Source organism: Trichomycterus rosablanca, chromosome 20, assembly GCF_030014385.1.
Source record: "Trichomycterus rosablanca isolate fTriRos1 chromosome 20, fTriRos1.hap1, whole genome shotgun sequence".
Classification (NCBI taxonomy): Eukaryota; Metazoa; Chordata; class Actinopteri; order Siluriformes; family Trichomycteridae; genus Trichomycterus; species Trichomycterus rosablanca.
In genome coordinates this window covers 1,330,715-1,350,665 of record NC_086007.1, presented here as the reverse complement: position 1 = coordinate 1,350,665, position 19,951 = coordinate 1,330,715, and the positions used below count along the sequence as shown (strand labels likewise).

General features: G+C 43.7%; 1 protein-coding gene across 4 annotated transcripts in view; it reads left to right on the top strand.

The window, feature by feature from the left end:
• Positions 1-19,951, top strand: part of kif1ab (kinesin family member 1Ab) — a 37,657-nt gene that overhangs the window by 16,351 nt on the left and 1,355 nt on the right. For 2 of the 4 annotated variants that reach the window (XM_063016842.1, XM_063016845.1), the window contains exons 20-45: positions 310-382; positions 596-689; positions 861-1,009; positions 1,361-1,539; positions 2,014-2,151; positions 6,163-6,281; positions 7,019-7,104; positions 7,217-7,352; positions 7,487-7,661; positions 10,409-10,499; positions 10,619-10,737; positions 10,838-10,893; positions 11,810-11,918; positions 12,010-12,076; positions 12,505-12,589; positions 12,672-12,777; positions 13,609-13,632; positions 15,048-15,162; positions 15,974-16,107; positions 16,436-16,497; positions 17,244-17,389; positions 17,479-17,661; positions 18,591-18,662; positions 18,996-19,114; positions 19,263-19,376; positions 19,624-19,819. In XM_063016842.1, coding sequence (XP_062872912.1) covers positions 310-382; positions 596-689; positions 861-1,009; positions 1,361-1,539; positions 2,014-2,151; positions 6,163-6,281; positions 7,019-7,104; positions 7,217-7,352; positions 7,487-7,661; positions 10,409-10,499; positions 10,619-10,737; positions 10,838-10,893; positions 11,810-11,918; positions 12,010-12,076; positions 12,505-12,589; positions 12,672-12,777; positions 13,609-13,632; positions 15,048-15,162; positions 15,974-16,107; positions 16,436-16,497; positions 17,244-17,389; positions 17,479-17,661; positions 18,591-18,662; positions 18,996-19,114; positions 19,263-19,376; positions 19,624-19,819 — 2,947 coding nt within the window. Of the gene's footprint in view, positions 1-309; positions 383-595; positions 690-860; positions 1,010-1,360; positions 1,540-2,013; positions 2,152-4,050; positions 4,282-6,162; positions 6,282-7,018; positions 7,105-7,216; positions 7,353-7,486; positions 7,662-10,408; positions 10,500-10,618; positions 10,738-10,837; positions 10,894-11,809; positions 11,919-12,009; positions 12,077-12,504; positions 12,590-12,671; positions 12,778-13,608; positions 13,633-15,047; positions 15,163-15,973; positions 16,108-16,435; positions 16,498-17,243; positions 17,390-17,478; positions 17,662-18,590; positions 18,663-18,995; positions 19,115-19,262; positions 19,377-19,623; positions 19,820-19,951 lie in introns of all 4 variants that reach the window. The other 2 variants (XM_063016844.1, XM_063016843.1) reach the window with 2 other exon arrangements.

The window sequence follows — 19,951 nt, the reverse complement described above, 5'->3', positions numbered from 1 at the left end:
CTACCTAAACATGCAGAGTAAACAAGTACACCCCTTTATTTCCCAGTGGCAGCAGAATAATGCACCCTGCCACTCTGCAAATGTGGTTTAGGAGGAAGGTCCAGGCGTGGATATGACCTCTAGATCTCAGTACGATCAAGCATTGCAATTTACAGGACTTTCAGAGGTGCTGTGGAGTCCATCCCTTGATAGTAGATAGTCCATCCCTAGACAGTATTAGTCAGGTGGTCATTTTACATGTGCAGTGATTCAGCAGTAGTTTAGGGATCACCCCTGCCTCTTAACTTGATGGATGAAATATGTGTGTAGACTTCAAGAGCTTGAGGATCAGTATCGGAGGGAGAGAGAGGAGGCCAGCAACCTACTGGAGCAGCAGAGACTGGTACGTAATGCTGACATCTTATTTTCCCCCCTTATTTTCTTTTTTCCAGTTTAGTCATGTCCAATTCCTTACTGTAATCTTTTTCACCCTCACTGGTCAGACAGGGCCCACAGGAAGTCACACACTGTGCTGTCTGAAGGGAATTAGAAGGGGTTTCGCAATACTTTCGTTCATGTGGTGTGTGTATGTTTTAACGTGTGTGTTTATATGCAGGACTACGAGAGTAAGCTGGAGGCTCTTCAGAGGCAGGTCAACTCTCGATTCTACCCAGAAACCACTGAGGAGGAAGAGGAACTGGAAGAGGAGGGTGAGAAATACAGCACGTTCAAAATGTAATACGTTTCCACTGTTGTTAAACGTTAAGGGGAGGAGTATAAACATTAATAAATATTGCTGTTAAAATGCTGGTTCTGGATATTACAGTTCAGCTAATAAACACCGCTCTGAAGTAATATTTTAATGGTGCTGTGCCCTGTAGTGCCCTGGACTAAGCGTGAGACAGAGCTGGCACTCTGGGCTTTCCGCAAATGGCGCTTCTACCAGTTTACCTCACTGAGAGACCAGTTGTGGGGCAATGCCATTTTCCTAAAAGAGGCCAACGCCATCAGTGTCGAGCTGAAGAAGAAAGTGAGTGGTGCACGTTTTTTATAATGTTTGTTTAACGTGTTTTATTGATAAATGTTTCTATCACATGAGCACCGGAGCACAGGAGGGACCCTGGCTGCCCAAATCAACAAACCAAACCTCTCTAATCTAAGCCTGGATAACCAAACTAAAGTTCTGTTATTTTGAACACATAATGAGAAAAAACTAATGATGCTTTTAAGAGTTAAAGGCAAAAGGGGAACAGCCAATAACACGATGGTTGGACACAAATATCCACATCATTCCCCCTAGTGTAACATGTACAGTGCTACTTACTGGTTGTCACCTTTTTATAAATGATTAAAGCTGATTATCACCTCCGTGTCTCTCCAGGTTCAGTTTCAGTTCGTGTTGCTGACCGACACACTCTACTCTCCACTCCCTCCTGACCTCCTGCCTCCCAGCGTAGCTAAAGACCGCGAGACGAGACCTTTCCCTCGCACAATCGTAGCCGTGGAGGTCCAGGATCAGAAGAATGGAGCCACGCACTACTGGACCTTAGACAAACTGAGGTAGTGACAAAAATATGTGGATAAATGATAAAGGATCAGATAATTGATATGCTTTTTAGCATTGTGGCAACAGTTTGGGGAATTCCCCTTTTCACTTTCAGTGTGATTACGCCCCGGAGCACAAAGCGCGCTCTATAGAGACGTGGTTTGACTAGTTGTGTGCTAAGGAGCTCCGGTTGCTCTACTCAGAGCCCTGGTCTCAGCCCAATCTGAAAGTTTTGGGAGTGCCTGACATTGCTGACTAAATATGGGCACAAATTCACACAGACATGATCCAAAGTCTTTTTGACGGAAGGCTTTTGTACTGGATGATATGATAAGCGTGGATGATATTAAAGCTACGAAGAACTTGGGAGGCATGCACACCAGCATGCTCATGGTCAGGTGTCCCAATACTTTTGTCCATATAGCGTATAGCAGTGCAGAAAACATTTGACCTCGTGCATTAATCGTGCACGGTGATGCTCTCCACAGACAGCGTCTGGACCTGATGCGGGAGATGTACGACCGTGCGGCTGAAATCCCCAGCAGCTCGGTGGACGACTGTGATCACGCTCTGACCGGTGGAGACCCCTTCTACGACCGCTTCCCCTGGTTCCGTCTCGTAGGGAGGTGTGTATACGAGTGTGTGTGTGTGTGTGGGGCATGCACCTTACTGCTCTGGAAAGCGGCAGCTAAGCTTCTGGCTTCACTCTTAGCACATATTAGACTGTGACATGATGACAAACTAGTGTGTGTGTGTGTGTGTGTGTGTTCACTGATCATTTTATCAGGTATCTGCAATCAATATGTTGTTACCCATCTGCCCCCCACCCTCCCTGTTCTATCCTGAGTAAGTAAGGGCTACCATGCGTCCACCAGTGAGCACAGTAGAAAAGTGACAGTGAAGCTTTTAACCCTACTGCACCCCACAAACACACCCCGGACAGAACAGCTATTCATTGTGAGGCTTCACCACCCCTCTCCCAGACATAGCCAACCATGTCTGTCTGTAGATACCCAACTGGCCAATGGCAAGTGTTTTTTAATCCTTACAGAGTTTCATTATATCGACCTACTTAAGCGCACGATTGGCTGTGCTTGGCCTGAGCTCAAACTCTACTGGTCGAGTCTAAACTAAAGCAGTGTAACACGATAGCACACCAGAAATGAGTTTGGATCTCAGTGGTGCCTCTGTCCTGGACAAAAGTAGTGAGGAATAAAGAGAAAATAGTGCATTTGTTCATATGTACTGTATCAGGGCCCTCTGGTAGAATTAACCCCTGGCCGACGTTAAGGCTTGTGGCTTAAGGGAACAAATATTTTTTAGCTCATTTCTGAATCGGTGCTCCTAAAGGAGCATAACAGCAACAGTCTCTGCCCTCCTCGGCCAGGGGTGGGAGCGGCGGCAGCAATGAGAGAGATAAACTACAGTTGGACACGACTGGATTGGGGGAAAAAAGGATAAAAACAATAAAGAATTGATTAAAGAAATGCTGGTGATCACCACATTGTGTTTCTTGTTGACTTGAAAGTACAGTACAGCACTTGTGCTGCTGATTAGTTTGTTCACCCCTGTAGGTAACTGTGTTTGTGTGTGTGTAGATTTTTTAAACCATGTATTTAAGATAGTCTAAGACTGAATGTGTGTTTGTGTGGGCTCTATTTTTGTGCATACTCGATTAGCTGCTAATTAACAGGCATCTTAATGATGCATACTTTATTTTTAGGGTTTAGTAAGTGGGTGGATCGCGGGAAAGAAGCTGAAACTCCAACACAATAAGAGTTTTCTCATTTCCTGCATACACCAGGACGTGTGTCCTGCTGACTTTAAGCACGGACCCAAACTATGTTTTGTGGTTTGCAATATTTGTCAGTATAACTAATCTACTTCACCCGTGGGCGCTCGCGTGGCACAGCGGCCCACTACTGCTGATATTTTGTGATCCAGGGTTTGAATCTCGGTGGTGCCATTGGCTAGTCTGGCATCTTCATGGACATGATTGGCTAATGTCCGAGGAGGGGTGGGTTATGAAAAAAACCTTTAAACTTTACCCAATTATAAGTGAGACATTTTTCCATACAAACACTCATTTTTTTCATCATAATGTGATGAATTAGTTCATATAACCATAATTCATATTTTTACTTAACACTGTTTCCATATTTGACCCAATCTGATTACTGCTAATTCCCCTATTGCAAATACCTTATCACTAGTGCCTTGACCAAATAGCAGAGGTCACTATTGTACAGCGACGATGAGACCCATTCCCAACCGCCAGTGCCTGTTTGGGTGCTGTACCAGGTTGATAGCACCACCTGGGATTTGAGCTTGAGCAGTCAGCGATGATGGGCCAGCGCATTAGACCGCTGCGACCCACAAACACTGATTTAAAGGTCATAATTTCACAGAGCGATACGACCAGACCATGAATTTCATGTCAATAAGATAATGACAAAAATGGGGCCCCGTGTTTGTGTGTGTGTATGCCTGTACTAACCCAGTTCCCATGTCTCCGGCTGCACCAGCACTCCCATTCTGAACACATGCATGAGCGAGCGCATGAGAGACCCCTCCCCCTCCCCCACCCTCTCCGAGCCCGACTCGGACGTAACCGAGCTCGCAGACGAGCAGCATTATGGGAAGGAGGAGGAGGAGTTGGAGGACCTGGACGATGATGTCAGTGTGGACGAGGGGCAGCCGTGTCGAGGCCAGGACCCCTTTTACGACCGCTGGCCTCTGTTCAATTTAGTGGGAAGGTTGGTGAGGCTTCGGGAGCTTCGCTGCTAGAGGAAACCAGCTCTTTCACACGCAAAATCCCAATCACATGGGGGTGGGGGTGGGTGCGCAAGTACAGACTTCTTAGTTTCAAAATGATCACTATTACAAAATTTTGCACCAGTTATGAGAGAAAGCAAGGGGCAAAATCTGATTAAAATGACCGTCCGTGTCTCGTGGGTGCGATGTCGAAACGGTTTCTCATCGCTACCGCGATTGCGGCCTCTGCTGGCTGGTCAGTGACAGCGGGTGATAGTTGTATTCTGTATTACTGCATTAGAAGTGAAATGGGGAAAATGCCATGAACTACTGATGGTTTTGTCCCAGTGCAGTAATTGTAATTTATATTTACAGACCATACATTGTGAGTGTTGAGACTGACAGAAGTTGGGATGGGCTATAGTGCTTCAGTAGATCGGCAAGATATGCAGGACAAAAATAAAAACAAAATTAACGGGCATGTTTTAAGCTGAGTAATGATTTTATTATGTCGAGTTACGAGTCACAGGGGTTCACAGGGTCTCTGGCCGAGCAGGCACCTACACGCAGACATGATTGGCTAACGTCTGCTGGGTGTGAGCACCGGAGGGATTCCTCATCAGTGCTGCAACTACTGCCTCCGCTGGCTGGTTGGGGCATTGCAAAGAGATGATGAACAATGGAAAGCAGTGCGTGACTCTGATCACTGTGTGAACCCGAAGCGAAGCGGTTGGCTACTACACACGTGTTTGCGGGGGCATATTAGGTACGGCCCTCCTCGGTCAGGTTCGCGTCTGTAGCTGCAGAGGAAAGACAACTGGGTAATCGGATACGACTAGGTGGGCAGGAAAAGGGAAAAATGCAGTGACCAAAATAAAAAATGGCAAATTTAAAAAGTATATATTTTTAGCATCTCTGTTTGTCAGGCTGTACAAACCTGAAACAGCTCGTACAGTATGGTTGGGCGTTTGCTAAATCATCACGATGAAAGAGCTGGTTTCGACTGCGGTGAATTCAGACAGGCATGCCAGAACTCAAAATTAATTATTATCATTTATTATTTTATTTTTTTTAATTCAATTGGCTCCAACAATCGTACCCGCTTGCACACATGCAACACTCAGAACGTGTGTCCGCCTTGATTTCTATTCTGAGTTTGTGGAGTGAAATTCATGTATGTTAATGTCGTTTGAATTTTTCTCTTCAGTTCTGCTTTTGCTTTTTTAACGATTTGCATATCGTCCGACCGAGACGAATTTGGGATTTGATTTTTTTTTTTTTGGTTGGTTGGTTGGTTTTCTGAGCATGCTGTATTTTTGCGCCTCACCAATCTTGTCGTCAGCTCCTCCCCTTCTGCACCCCTCCTGTACGCCCGTTCTGCGCCAGACGGGCGAGAGAGTCTAAATCAGTCAGTCGTGGTTAATACTTTCAAGTCTGAATCAATCAGGAATGAATTGCGTGTGCATGTGTTATGAAGAACTAGTATTTCGAATTTATTAGTATTTCGGTTCAAATCAAATAAATATTGGATTAGGTCTAAAACACTTGTCTAATTGAACCGTATTTGACCAGGTCAGCTGTACCGGCTGTACTGCGCATGCACAAACGAATACAATAAACTTGATGAAACACTTTTTGGAGAACGAGGGCTCGGTGGGTCTTGTAAGTCGAGCAGCAGACGCTTTCGTTTGGCCTTCGCTGGAGCGGCTCTGTGTTTGGTTGCTTTATGTGTGCGTGTCAGTGTCGTGGTGTGTCTGTCCAGCGTCGATCTTTACTAACGTACATTTTTATTCTCACCGTGTGCTCATACTTACTCATGCACATCTTATAATTACATCTCCCTCCTTCAACCCCCCTGTCCACCCTCCCCGTTTTCACTTCAGGGCATTTGTGTACCTGAGTAACCTGCTGTACCCCGTACCCCTGGTGCACCGTGTGGCTATAGTGAGTGAGAAGGGAGAAGTGAAGGGTTTCCTCAGGGTGGCCGTGCAGGCCGTTTCAGGTACGGTTACTACAGTTTTATTACCACTAAATCACTTTACCGTGCTGTGGTTTCCAGCATCTCAGCAACACACACACTATATGGCCAAAAGTATTTGGACACCTGATCATGAGCTTGCTGGACGTCCTGTTTCAAAAACAAATGCTGTTAATACAGAGTGACCCTCTGTGCGATCTTTTCGGCTAGAACAGCAGCCGCGCTTCTGAGAAGCTTCTCACAAGACTTTAAAGTGTGTCTGTGTGTGGGAATTTGTGCCCATTCGGTCAAAAGATAACAGCATTTGTACGGCACTGATTAATCAGTTGATGTTCCGGTTCTTGTCTTTATAGAGCTTGCTCATGCTGCGACAGAAAAGGACCTTCCCTAAACCGTTGCAGCAAAGTTGGAAGCATGTCATTTCCTGTTAACACCTGTTATGCCTGAGTTAGAATAGGTGTCCCAATACTTTTGTCCACATAGTGGATCTCTATGACTTAAAGGGACAGTGGGAGCCTAGTGGGTAGAGCTTTGAGCTATCAACTCAAAGGTTGAGAGTTTGAATCCCAGCTCTACCATGCAGCCACTGTTGGGCCCTTGAGCAAGGCCCTTAACCCTGTCTGCTCCAGGGGCACCGTACAATGGCTGACCCTGCGCTCTGACCCAAGCTTCCAAACAAGCTGTTAAAAAATATTAGATTAGATTATTTTATTTTGCTTTTAGTTAGCTCTCTCTCAGTAGCCTGTTCTCTCCGCTCACAGCCGATGAAGAAGCTCCAGATTACGGCTCAGGTGTGAGACAGTCAGGAACCGCCAAGATCTCCTTCGAGGACCAGCAGTTTGAGAAGGTCTGATACTGTATGGCACGTTTACCTTCAGCTAAATGCACCATAGGGTGACATAGGGTCATTATTAAATCTCGGGACTGTTTAGTCTAGTGAAGGTTCTGTCTGTGCTCAGTTCCAGACGGAGTCGTGTTCGGGGGGAATGTCTCACTCCAACACGTCTCAGGAGGAGCTGAGGATCGTAGAAGGAGAGGGACAGAACGCCGAAATAGGACTTACAGCTGACGAGGTCAACAACAACACCTGTGCAGGTGAGTCTTACAGTGGTAGTGGAATCACAGTCAGGAATGGGATATGACTAAGTTCTGAGATCAAAAGGAAAGAAAAACACTTGCACTGTGATCAGGAAGTCTGATGCCCTGATGTAATATATTTTTTCATGCAGTCACCCCTGATGTACCCGGCAGTCCTCAGAAGGGGGTCGTGGAGGGTGTAGAGGACGAGGTACTGGACAAGACGCTGCAACACTTGACGATCGGCAGCACCTTCACTTTCAGAGTGACCGTACTGCAGGCCTCCAGCATCTCGGCCGAGTACGCCGACATCTTCTGCCAGTTTAAGTCAGTGTTTACTCAGTTACCTCTCGGTCTCCGTGTATTTACTCCTGTCTGTCTGTCTGTCTGTCTGTCTGTCAGTCAGTATCTCTCGTTGTGTGTGTGTCTGTTCGTCTGTCTGTGTGTGTGTCTCCATCTTTGTGTCTGTCAATCTGTGTGTTTGTGTCTGTCCATCTGTCTGTGTTCGTGTGTGTGTGTGTGTGTGTGTTTGTCCGTCTGTCTGTGTGTCTGTTCATCTGTTGGTCTGTCTGTCTGTCAATCTGTCTGTGTTTGTGTGTGTGTTTGTCCGTCTGTGTGTCCGTCTGTCTGTGTCTGTCAATCTGTCTGTGTTTGTGTGTGTGTTTGTCCGTCTGTGTGTCCGTCTGTCTGTGTCTGTCCATCTGTCTGTGTTCGTGTGTGTGTGTGTGTGTGTTTGTCCGTCTGTCTGTGTGTCTGTTCATCTGTTGGTCTGTCTGTCTGTCTGTCAATCTGTCTGTGTTTGTGTGTGTGTTTGTCCGTCTGTCTGTGTCTGTCCATCTGTCTGTGTTCGTGTGTGTGTGTGTGTGTTTGTCCGTCTGTCTGTCTGTCTGTGTGTCTGTTCATCTGTTGATCTGCCTGTCTGTCCATCTGTCTGTTTGTTGGTATGTATGGCTGTCTGCCTCTCTGTCTGTGTGTGTGTGTCTGTCTGTTCATCTGTCTGTCTGTCTGTGTGAGTGTGTGTCTGTCTTTGTGTGTGTGTCTGTTTGTCTGTTTATCTGTCTGTCTGTCCAACTGCCTGTGTTTTTGTGTCTGTTTGTCTGTATGTATGCCTGTCTGTCTCACTGTCTGTGTGTGTGTGTCTGTCTGTTCATCTGTCTATCTGTCTCTCTGTCCGTCTGTGTCTGTCTGCCTGTCTGTCTGTGTGTGTCTGTCTGTCTGTCTGCCTGTCTATCTCTGTGTATGTGTGTCTGTCTGTCCGACTGTCTGTGTGTTTTTGTGTCTGTTTGTCTGTATGTATGTACAGTGTATCACAAAAGTGAGTACACCCCTCACATTTCTGCAGATATTTAAGTATATCTTTTCATGGGACAACACTGACAAAATGACACTTTGACACAATGAAAAGAAGTCTGTGTGCAGCTTATATAACAGTGTAAATTTATTCTTCCCTCAAAATAACTCAATATACAGCCATTAATGTCTAAACCACCGGCAACAAAAGTGAGTACACCCCTTAGTGAAAGTTCCTGAAGTGTCAATATTTTGTGTGGCCACCATTATTTCCCAGAACTGCCTTAACTCTCCTGGGCATGGAGTTTACCAGAGCTTCACAGGTTGCCACTGGAATGCTTTTCCACTCCTCCATGATGACATCACGGAGCTGGCGGATATTCGAGACTTTGCGCTCCTCCACCTTCCGCTTGAGGATGCCCCAAAGATGTTCTATTGGGTTTAGGTCTGGAGACATGCTTGGCCAGTACATCACCTTTACCCTCAGCCTCTTCAATAAAGCAGTGGTCGTCTTAGAGGTGTGTTTGGGGTCATTATCATGCTGGAACACTGCCCTGCGACCCAGTTTCCGGAGGGAGGGGATCATGCTCTGCTTCAGTATTTCACAGTACATATTGGAGTTCATGTGTCCCTCAATGAAATGTAACTCCCCAACACCTGCTGCACTCATGCAGCCCCAGACCATGGCATTCCCACCACCATGCTTGACTGTAGGCATGACACACTTATCTTTGTACTCCTCACCTGATTGCCGCCACACATGCTTGAGACCATCTGAACCAAACAAATTAATCTTGGTCTCATCAGACCATAGGACATGGTTCCAGTAATCCATGTCCTTTGTTGACATGTCTTCAGCAAACTGTTTGCGGGCTTTCTTGTGTAGAGGCTTCAGAAGAGGCTTCCTTCTGGGGTGACAGCCATGCAGACCAATTTGATGTAGTGTGCGGCGTATGGTCTGAGCACTGACAGGCTGACCCCCCACCTTTTCAATCTCTGCAGCAATGCTGACAGCACTCCTGCGCCTATCTTTCAAAGACAGCAGTTGGATGTGACGCTGAGCACGTGCACTCAGCTTCTTTGGACGACCAACGCGAGGTCTGTTCTGAGTGGACCCTGCTCTTTTAAAACGCTGGATGATCTTGGCCACTGTGCTGCAGCTCAGTTTCAGGGTGTTGGCATCTTCTTGTAGCCTTGGCCATCTTCATGTAGTGCAACAATTCGTCTTTTAAGATCCTCAGAGAGTTCTTTGCCATGAGGTGCCATGTTGGAACTTTCAGTGACCAGTATGAGAGAGTGTGAGAGCTGTACTACTAAATTGAACACACCTGCTCCCTATGCACACCTGAGACCTAGTAACACTAACAAATCACATGACATTTTGGAGGGAAAATGACAAGCAGTGCTCAATTTGGACATTTAGGGGTGTAGTCTCTTAGGGGTGTACTCATTTTTGTTGCCGGTGGTTTAGACATTAATGGCTGTATATTGAGTTATTTTGAGGGAAGAATAAATTTACACTGTTATATAAGCTGCACACAGACTACTTTTCATTGTGTCAAAGTGTCATTTTGTCAGTGTTGTCCCATGAAAAGATATACTTAAATATCTGCAGAAATGTGAGGGGTGTACTCACTTTTGTGATACACTGTATGTCTCTCTATGTATGTTTGTCTATGAATGTCTGTCAGTCCATCTATCTGTCTGTCTTTGTGTTTGTCTGTGTTTGCTACTGAGTATTTAATTAGTTAATTTTCTTGTTATATTATTTTTTATCTCTGCAGCTTCATCCACCGACACGACGAGGCGTTTTCCACTGAGCCGCTCAAGAACACGGGGCGCGGCCCACCACTGGGATTCTACCATGTACAAAATGTGAGTGTCCCTTTGGGCCATATAGTGTAACTTAAACACTGTAAAATGCAGACTGGTGTCGGTGTAATGTAGACGATTCTCAGTTCCTCCGTGTCTGTGTGGTTCTTGTATAACTCCAGATCACGGTGGAGGTGACCAAGTCGTTTGTGGAGTACATTAAAACTCAGCCCATCGTGTTCGAGGTGTTCGGACATTATCAGAAGCAGCCGTTCCCTCCTATGTGTAAAGATCTCATCAGGTCAGAACCATCCCCTCCACTTCATACACACCGTCAGTACACACTTACACACACATACAGGTAAACATATTCATCATGAACCCATACTGGTCTGTTTCAGTCCTCTGCGCCCATCGAGACGCCAATTTCCTCGAGTTATGCCCCTGTCCAAACCAGGTCAGTCTTCCACAGGGTTCACATTATTATTATTATTATTATTATTATTAATATTATTATTATTATTATTATTATTATTAATATTATTATTATTATTGTTATTATTATTATTATTATTATTGTTAACATATTATCATTATTACATTAATATTATTACTATTTTTAATAATATTATATTGTTATTAATATCTAACATATTTATTTATATATGTTTAATTGTTATTATTATTTATTATTAATAACGTTAGTAGTGGTATTATGTTTATTTTATTATTATTATTATTATTTTTACTATTGTTAACAATAATAATATTATTTTTATTAGTAGTATTTAACATAATAATTATTTTTTATTATTTTTATTATTAATATTATTATTATTACTATTATATATTATAATAATTATAATAATAATAATACTATAATACAATAAATATAATAGTAATAGTAATGAAATAATAAATAATAATTATTATAATAAATTATATTTAATTATAATAAAATATATTTAATTATAATAAAAATATTTTTTATTATTATTAGGATTATCAATATTTTATTTCTGTTATTAATATTACTATTATTAATTTAATTGTTGTTTTGTTATTATTATTATTATTTATTATTATTTATTTATTGTTATTATTATTATTTCTATTCTTATAATAATTATTTATTATTAACAATAATAATAATAATAGTAACAAGAATTTTATTATTTTTTATTATAAATATTATTATTACTATTATTAATATTACTATTATAATTTTTTTTTATATTACTATTATTATTTGTATTATCAATATTATCATTATTATTATTATTATTATTATTATTATTATTATTATTAATATTATTATACAATTATTATTATTATTATTATTATTATTATTAACAGTATGTTCTTTTTGTCAGTTCCAGCCACTAAGCTGAGTGCTATGACGCGCTCCTCGGCCGGCCCGTGTCACTGTAAATACGACCTGATGGTGTTTTTTGAGATCTGTGAGCTGGAAGCTAATGGCGAGTGAGTATCAGATTCAATCCTTAACCTCTGCATCACATTCTGCTCTGTTCAATTCATGTTTATTTAATTCTCTAATCCTCTCCTCTCTCAGCTACATCCCTGCAGTGGTTGATCATCGAGATGGGATGCCCTGCCATGGAACATTCCTGCTCCACCAGGTAAGCTCAGTGTTCCCTGTTATTTACACTGTAGGACCAAAAGTTTGTGGACACCTGACCGTCGTCCCATTTAAAAAAACAAACGGTATTAAAATAGAGTGACCTCTTCTCCCTACCATTCGATCAAGAGATGGCAGCATTTGTATGGCTGGGCACTGATGCTGGTCATGAAAGCCTCAGTTGATGTTCCAGTTCATTTTTAGAGATGCTGAGGTCAGAATACTGGAGTTTCTTTAAATCGAGCATCTCTTTATGTCTTTATAGAGCTTGGAACAGTAAAAACCTTCCCTAAACTGTTGCTGCTTGATTTATTACACCTGTTGGCAACTGTTGTAGCTAAAACACATGAATTAAAAAGGGGAATTAGAATTAGAAGGGGTGTCCCAATGTTATTAAAATGATTAAACATTAGTAAAATATTTCTACAGGGCATCCAGAGGAGAATCACTGTGACTGTAGCTCATGAAGCAGGATGTGACATCAAACTGAAGGAAGTGAAAGAGCTCGTTATCGGTGAGTTTAGTCATTAAAGTCGGAGCTCAGATTTCTTCCCTCCGTCTCTTTACCCCGTCCTGAGTTACCCCTCTTCCTACAGGACGGATCCGTAACACACCCGAGGCTGACGAGACCATCATCGACCCCAACATCCTGTCCCTCAACATTTTATCTTCGAATTACATAACACCCTCTTATGATGACAGGTACACACACACACACACACTGCTTTACAACTAATGCTACTTTACCTAAGGCTTCATTAGGTCTTAATGCTATTTACTAAAGAGGAACTGTCACATTTGGCCTATATACTGTAGATATATAAACAAAAACATGACATTTTTACCCCCCTTGACTCAGGACATTAATAACCAGCTATACACCCGTCCCTTAACCCAGCGGTCCCCAACCTTTTTTGCACCACGGACCGGTTTCATATAAGACATAATTTTACTGGCGGGGGCGGGAGGATTTAAAATAGAATAACTATAGAATGGAAAATCAGTGTGAATCCTGAGCTTTTTCAGCTGCAATGAGACGCTGCTCCCACCTAGTGGTGATTGGGGACAATAACACCTGAAAAGTATCGGAAATGTAATTTATTTTGGCGCGATCGTTAATTATTTATTCTTTTTTGTGCAGCCCAAATGACCCATTGACCGGTACCGGTCCGTGGCCCGGTGGTTGGAGACCACTGCCTTAGCCCATACATTAGTCTTTAAGTGTTGTAGCTAATTTAATGGCTATAATTTAATCACATCAAAAAGCAAAGTACATATTAAACCAGGTGCACACACATTAAGGCTATAAAAGATCACTTATATAGAGGTTACTCTACTGTATATTAAAGTCTTTTAATGGGACGCCCAACAAGCTCACGGTCAGGTGTGGGAATACTTTTGGCCATATAGTGTATACCATTTCATTGTGACTGTTCCTCTCTATTAATACAGTACTGTTTTATTGCATTAATTAATGATGGTTGGAGTATTACTGTGTTTTAACACTCTAATCTTTCTGCTGTATCCTCTCAGAGTTTCCTTGGGAATTGATCATAGGTATTTATTTCTCTGTATGCTGCATGCCATGTTTATTGTTAATGGAAAAGTTCAGCCAAACAAAACAAAAAGTTTTTTTAACCTAACACAAAATGGGTAAATACATTTAGTAAGTATGGAGTTACTTTAATCGGTAATTTTATATTATAATTGGTATGAAAGATGTCCTTGTGTTTGTCAGGAGTTTTGCACTTTCTTCTAGTGTCCCCATAAAAATAAAAAATAAAAAAAGCAAATGAAGATTTGGTTCAGATGCACCGAACTAATCCTAAATCCCATTTCCATAAAAATTGGGATGTTTTGTAAAACACAATAAAATAAGTAATCTGTGATTTGGTCGTTTTTTGAATCAACCTCACTGTATTGTGTAAACATAAACACATTTAGAATTTAATGCCTGCAATTCACTCCAAATAAGTTAGGACGGGGCGTGTTCACCCCTCTGTTCCATCCTCTTTCCTAATAATGAAACTTTTTAATGGTTTAAGAACTGAGGACAGTAAGTGTTGCAGTTTTGCGAGTGGAATTTCTCTCTGTTCTTGCTCGACACAAGACTTCAGCTGCTCAACACTCTGTGCTCATCGTTGATTGATTCTCCTCTTCCTTACGTTTCAGTCATGATCCCCTCACCTGTTAGAAGTTCACCTGCTTATTGTGGGATGTTTGCAAGTGGTGAAACTTCTGCTGAATATCCTATAAACTATAAACATTTCCTTCTTATTCTGCCTCTGTCACAACTTTTTTAGTGTCTTATATGCATCAAATTCCAAATGTGTTTTAACCGAAGCATTAAAAGTAATTTCTTTGTCGAATCCAAGCATCTTTACAGGATTTAGGAACAGAAAAAAATACAAACTGAACTCCCAGGATGAGCAGCTGAGGGCAACAGTGGTGAGGAAAACACAAAACCTCATTCAAAATTATGAGGAAGAAACCTGGACTTAACCAGACTCAACATAACTTAACCCTAAAGTCATAACCAGTGAAAAGCTCTGGATATTGTGAGTTTAGACACGTCAGATTCCCATCATATCCAGCAGGAGCGGCACTGTTGTCGTGGCAGACTTTTGCAATAATTCGTATCAGAAGTTAATTGTGTACATTTTATTTTTGGAAGCATGCTCATGTCGTGTTCGTTCCATCTGACGTCTGTTCTGAACATCTGAGCAGCATGTTTATCCCATGCTCTGTGAATGCGATTCCTCTTCTGTTGACCCATTTTTACACATAGTGGACAGAACTGGTGCCTGGTACTGGTTCTGTGGAATCCTTATTATCTCCATGACAGTACTGTGATACTACTGTACAATTCTACAGTTGTACATCGTTCTGCTGTAGTTAAACGGCACACGAGAACTAACAGCATCAAGGCGGGGCTCACTGTTCATTTCTCGTTCATCTTTGATTTGTTTTAGGAGGTTCTATCGGTTCGAGGTGGCGTGGGATAGCTCCATGCACAACTCTCTCCTCCTGAACCGGGTGACACCGTACGGAGAAAAGATCTTCATCACGCTGTCGGCTTATCTCGCGGTAAACATACTTCAGTGGCTTGTTTCATGCTAAAGTATTTCTACTGGCGCTCAGTGGGCACAGCAGTAAAATACACCAGAGCTGACATCTCCATTTGCAAGTCTCAGCTTTTACGGACAATGATTGTCTCGTCCTGCTGCAGTTACAGGGCAGCTGTAGCCTAGTGGTTAAGGTACTGGTCCAGTTATCAGAAGGCTGACGGTTCAGGTCTCACCACTGCCAGGTTGCCTCTGTTGGGCCCTTAACAATCAATTGCTTAGATTGTATACTGTCTCAACTGTAAGTGTCTGCTAAATGCCGAAAATGTAAATGTTACGACCTCTGCTGGCTGATTGACAGCACTGCACAGGGACTAGGGAAGATGGAGATCGGTGCGTGACTTTCTGTGCACAATACAGATCTCTATCTCTATATGAACCCACCTGGTGCAGGTGATAAGAAGCGGTCTGTACTGGACACGTGTCGGAGGGTGTGTGTTAGTTATGGTCCTCTTCAGTCAAGAGTAGAGGTCTGGAAAAAAAACAGGGGGTAAATGCATTAAACACCATCCTATTGGGTAATAATACGTAGAAATAAAAAACACATCGAAGGTTGACGGTTGTGTTTTTTTTTTTTTTAAACAGACCAAAAACGGTCAATTTTCTCATTTTAAGCACTCTGGGCGTCTGCTGTTATTGGCTGGCAGCAAAACGTCAAATATTGAGCTATTTTCTAATGATGGTAAAGATATAGAGAGGTTTTAAGACCTGATTCATCATTTATTTAGATCTAGTTATTCTCATATGTCGTTTATACGTTTTTTCACTCTCAGATGGAGAACTGCACTCAGCCCACCGTCATCACCAAAGACTTCTGCATGGTCTTCTACTCAAGAGACGCCAAGCTTCCTGCATCCCGTTCTATCCGGAACCTCTTCAGCACCGGAGCTCTCCGACCCTCCGAGAGGTGAGAACCGTTCCCGTAGTAAAACTGATCTGAGCAGCAGCATCGGCTGACTCTTTAATCTGTTTCAGGCTACAAACCAAGGTGGGTTGGGTGGGTTGCAAGCCAAAAAGAAAGGGTCACAGGGAAAATAATAATAACGAAATAAACCAATATTAACAGGCACATAAAAAAATTAACTTGAAACCAATGCCCCCTTGTGGAGGCATATTACACCTTGTAAACCACAGTGGGACCAGATTGCCACAATTTTCATTAATTAGGAACCCTAAACGAGGGCGTTTGAGCTGCACAAATAACGAAAGGTCGACTTCTCTGTTGTGTCTTACAGTAATCAGGTGACTGGAGTGTACGAGCTCAGTCTGTGCCATCTCGCAGATATTGGCAGTCCAGGTAACAAAACACTACACATATACACTATATGGACAAAAGTATTGGGACACCCCTTCTATGTCTTAATTAATGTATTTAAACCACAACAGGTGTAATATTCACTCACTCACTTTCTTAACCACTTATCCAATCAGGGTCGGGGGGGGGTGCTGGATCCTATCCCAGCTTTTCAATGGGCGCAAGGCATACAGTAACACCCTGGACGGGGTGCCAGTCCATCACAGGGCAATTTAGTGTCTCCAATTGACCTGAGTGCATGTTTTTGGACTGTGGGAGGAAACCGGAGCTCCCGGAGGAAACCCACACAGACACGGGGAGAACATGCAAACAGGTGTAATACATCAATATTAACTCTGTAGCAACAGTTTAGGGAAGGCCCTGTTCTTTTCTTGAATGACCCTGTGCACAAAGCAAGCGCCTTAAAGACGTGAAGAAAAGCTCGGTCCAAAAACCAATAAACTCCAGCGTCCTGCACAGAACCCTGACCTCAGCCCCAGTCAGCTCTGAACTGAGGCTTTCTTGACCAGCATCAGTGCCCAGTCATACACATGCTGTCAGCTTTTGACTAAATGGCCACAAATTCCCACACACAGTCTTGTGAGAAGCCACTCGTCTCAGAAAAGACAAGTTTATGGTCAGGTGTCCAAATACTTTTGGCTTGTGTGTATAGTGTGTACATTAAATGTGTGATTACTTTTTGCACGGAACTGCTGTGTGCCACTCACCGTTTTTGTAAACGCCGTCAGGAATGCAAAGGAGGCGTCGGCGTGTGTTGGACACCTCAGTGGCGTACGTCCGCGGCGAGGAGAACCTGGCTGGGTGGAGACCTCGCAGCGACAGCCTCATCCTCGACCATCAGTGGGAACTGGAGAAGCTCAGCCTTCTGCAAGAGGTACCGCACGTCCGGTGGTGCATTACTGCCATGGTAACAGTCGTGAATGAAGTGTGTGATGTGTTCTGATGTGTGTGTGTGTGTGTCAGGTGGAAAAGACACGGCACTACCTGCTCCTGAGAGAGAAGCTTGAATCCACATTGTTGCTGAGTCCAGATTTCTGCAGTAAGGATCTCCTGGAGTCTCCGAAATCGCCCGCGCCGCTTACCGGCTCTCCCGGCAGCCCCATTCTGGATCCGGCCAATGAGAGGCAGAGGGAGCTGGCCGCCAAGGTGACCGCTGATCTTTACATCGTCATTGTCATTATTATTGTTGTTTACATACACCGATCAGCCATAACATTAAAACCACCTCCTTGTTTTTACACTCACTGTCCATTTTATCAGCTCCACTTACCACATAGAAGCACTTTGTAGTTCTACAATTACTGACTGTAGTCCATCTGTTTCTCTACATGCTTTGTTAACCTGCTTTCATGCTGTTCTTCAATGGTCAGGACCACCACAGAGCAGGTATTATTTAGGTGGTGGATGATTCTCAGCACTGCAGTGACACTGACACGGTGGTGGTGTGTTAGTGTGTGTTGTGCTGGTATGAGTGGATCAGACACAGCACCGTGTCCACTCACTGTCCACTCTATTAGACACTCCTACCTAGTCGGTCCACCTTGTAGATGTAAAGTCAGAGACGATCGCTCATCTATTGCTGCTGTTTGAGTCGCTCATCTTCTAGACCTTCATCAGTGGGCACAGGACGCTGCCCACGGGGCGCTGTTGGCTGGATATATTTGGTTGGTGGACGATTCTCAGTCCAGCAGTGACAGCGAGGTGTTTAAAAACTCCAGCAGCGCTGCTGTGTCTGATCCACTCATACCAGCACAACACACACTAACACACCACCACCATGTCAGTGTCACTGCAGTGCTGAGAATCCACCACCTAAATAATACCTGCTCTGTGGGGGTCCTGTGGGGGTCCTGACCATTGAAGAACAGCATGAAAGCAGGTTAACAAAGCATGTAGAGAAACAGATGGACTACAGTCAGTAATTGTAGAACTACAAAGTGCTTCTATATGGTAAGTGGAGCTGATAAAATGGACAGTGAGTGTAGAAACAAGGAGGTGGTTTTAACGTTATGCCTGATCGGTGTATTTGCATGGTGTATGAGTGTGATCCCTCTCTCTCTCTCTCTGATCCTCAGTGTCTGCGTTTGCTCATGCACACCTTTGACAGGCAGTACAGCCAGGTGAGCAGCAGTGCCAGTGAGAGCAAGGTGAGTCTTTACTGTTTCAGCCCCGCCCCCGCGCCATCTAGTACAGAATGAGACGAGATCCTCTGCCACGCCTTGTTCCATCTCTACCATATTCCACACTCATGTGTTTCAGCCACTACAGTTGCTAACAGGTGTAATAACTCTATCATTTTCTTTATATAATTGATTAATCACACCTGTTAGCAATTCCTGTGGCTGTAACACCACGAATTCAAAGATTAGAAGGTGTGTCCCAATACTTTTGTCCATGTAGTGTGCGTGTGGAAAGAATGGTAGATCATTTTAAAAACATTTGTATGTGTGTGTGTGTGTGTGTGTGTGTGTGTGTGACAGCTGTCCGAGATGTCTGCGTCTTTGCTGAGAGACAGCTCCTCCTCCGCTCTGAGCACGCTCACTCCGTCCTCTACCTGCCCATCATTAGTGGACGGTCACTACGGCACCCTTGACCTCAGGTCTGTTGCTTCAATGCACTTCAATGTCCCACTTTACCGGGAACTACTGGGGTGATTGGAATGCACCTATGAACATAATAAAGTGTCTGACGTATGTAAATGTGTGTGTGTGTGTGTGTGTGTGTGTGTGTGTGTGTGTGGTCCCCAGCAGTACAGAGGCTCACTCTGGAGCGTCCAGTCCCGATCTGGACCCATACAGTCCAGAGGAGAGAAAACCTCGAACCTGCACCTTTGTCCCCAACATCCAGGAGATCCGTGTCGGGTAGAGAGTCACATCCGAGCTTCATAAGACTTTAAAGTGTGGCCCAAATTGCCAAAGCAATGCAAGCAATTGAGGGTTAAGGGCCTTGCTTCAGGGCCCGATAGCGGCAACCTAGCAGAAGTGGGGCTTGATCCTGCAACCTTTTGATTACTAGCGCTGTATTTTAACCGCTGCTTGTTAGATGTATCTGTTACCAATGTGAGTGTACTCTACTTCTAGTGTGTGTGTGTGTGTGTGTTTCCTTCAGCCCGATCGTATCTAAGAAAGGATACCTGCACTTCCTGGAGTCTCACACCAGTGGCTGGGTGAAGCGATACGTGGTGGTGCGGCGTCCGTACGTCTATCTGTACCGCAGCGAGAGAGACAGCGTGGAGAGAGCCGTCATCAACCTCTCCTCCGCTCAGGTGGAGTACAGCGAGGAGCAGCACGGAGGAGTCCTGAGGGTGAGCGTCTGTCCTCCAGTGGTTATTGATCCATCCATCCATCCATCCATCCATCCGTACAGCTTCAAATGACTGGAGGCAGTAAATCATCCTGTCACTGACTGTAATACAGAGGGCTTATCGTTCATGTGA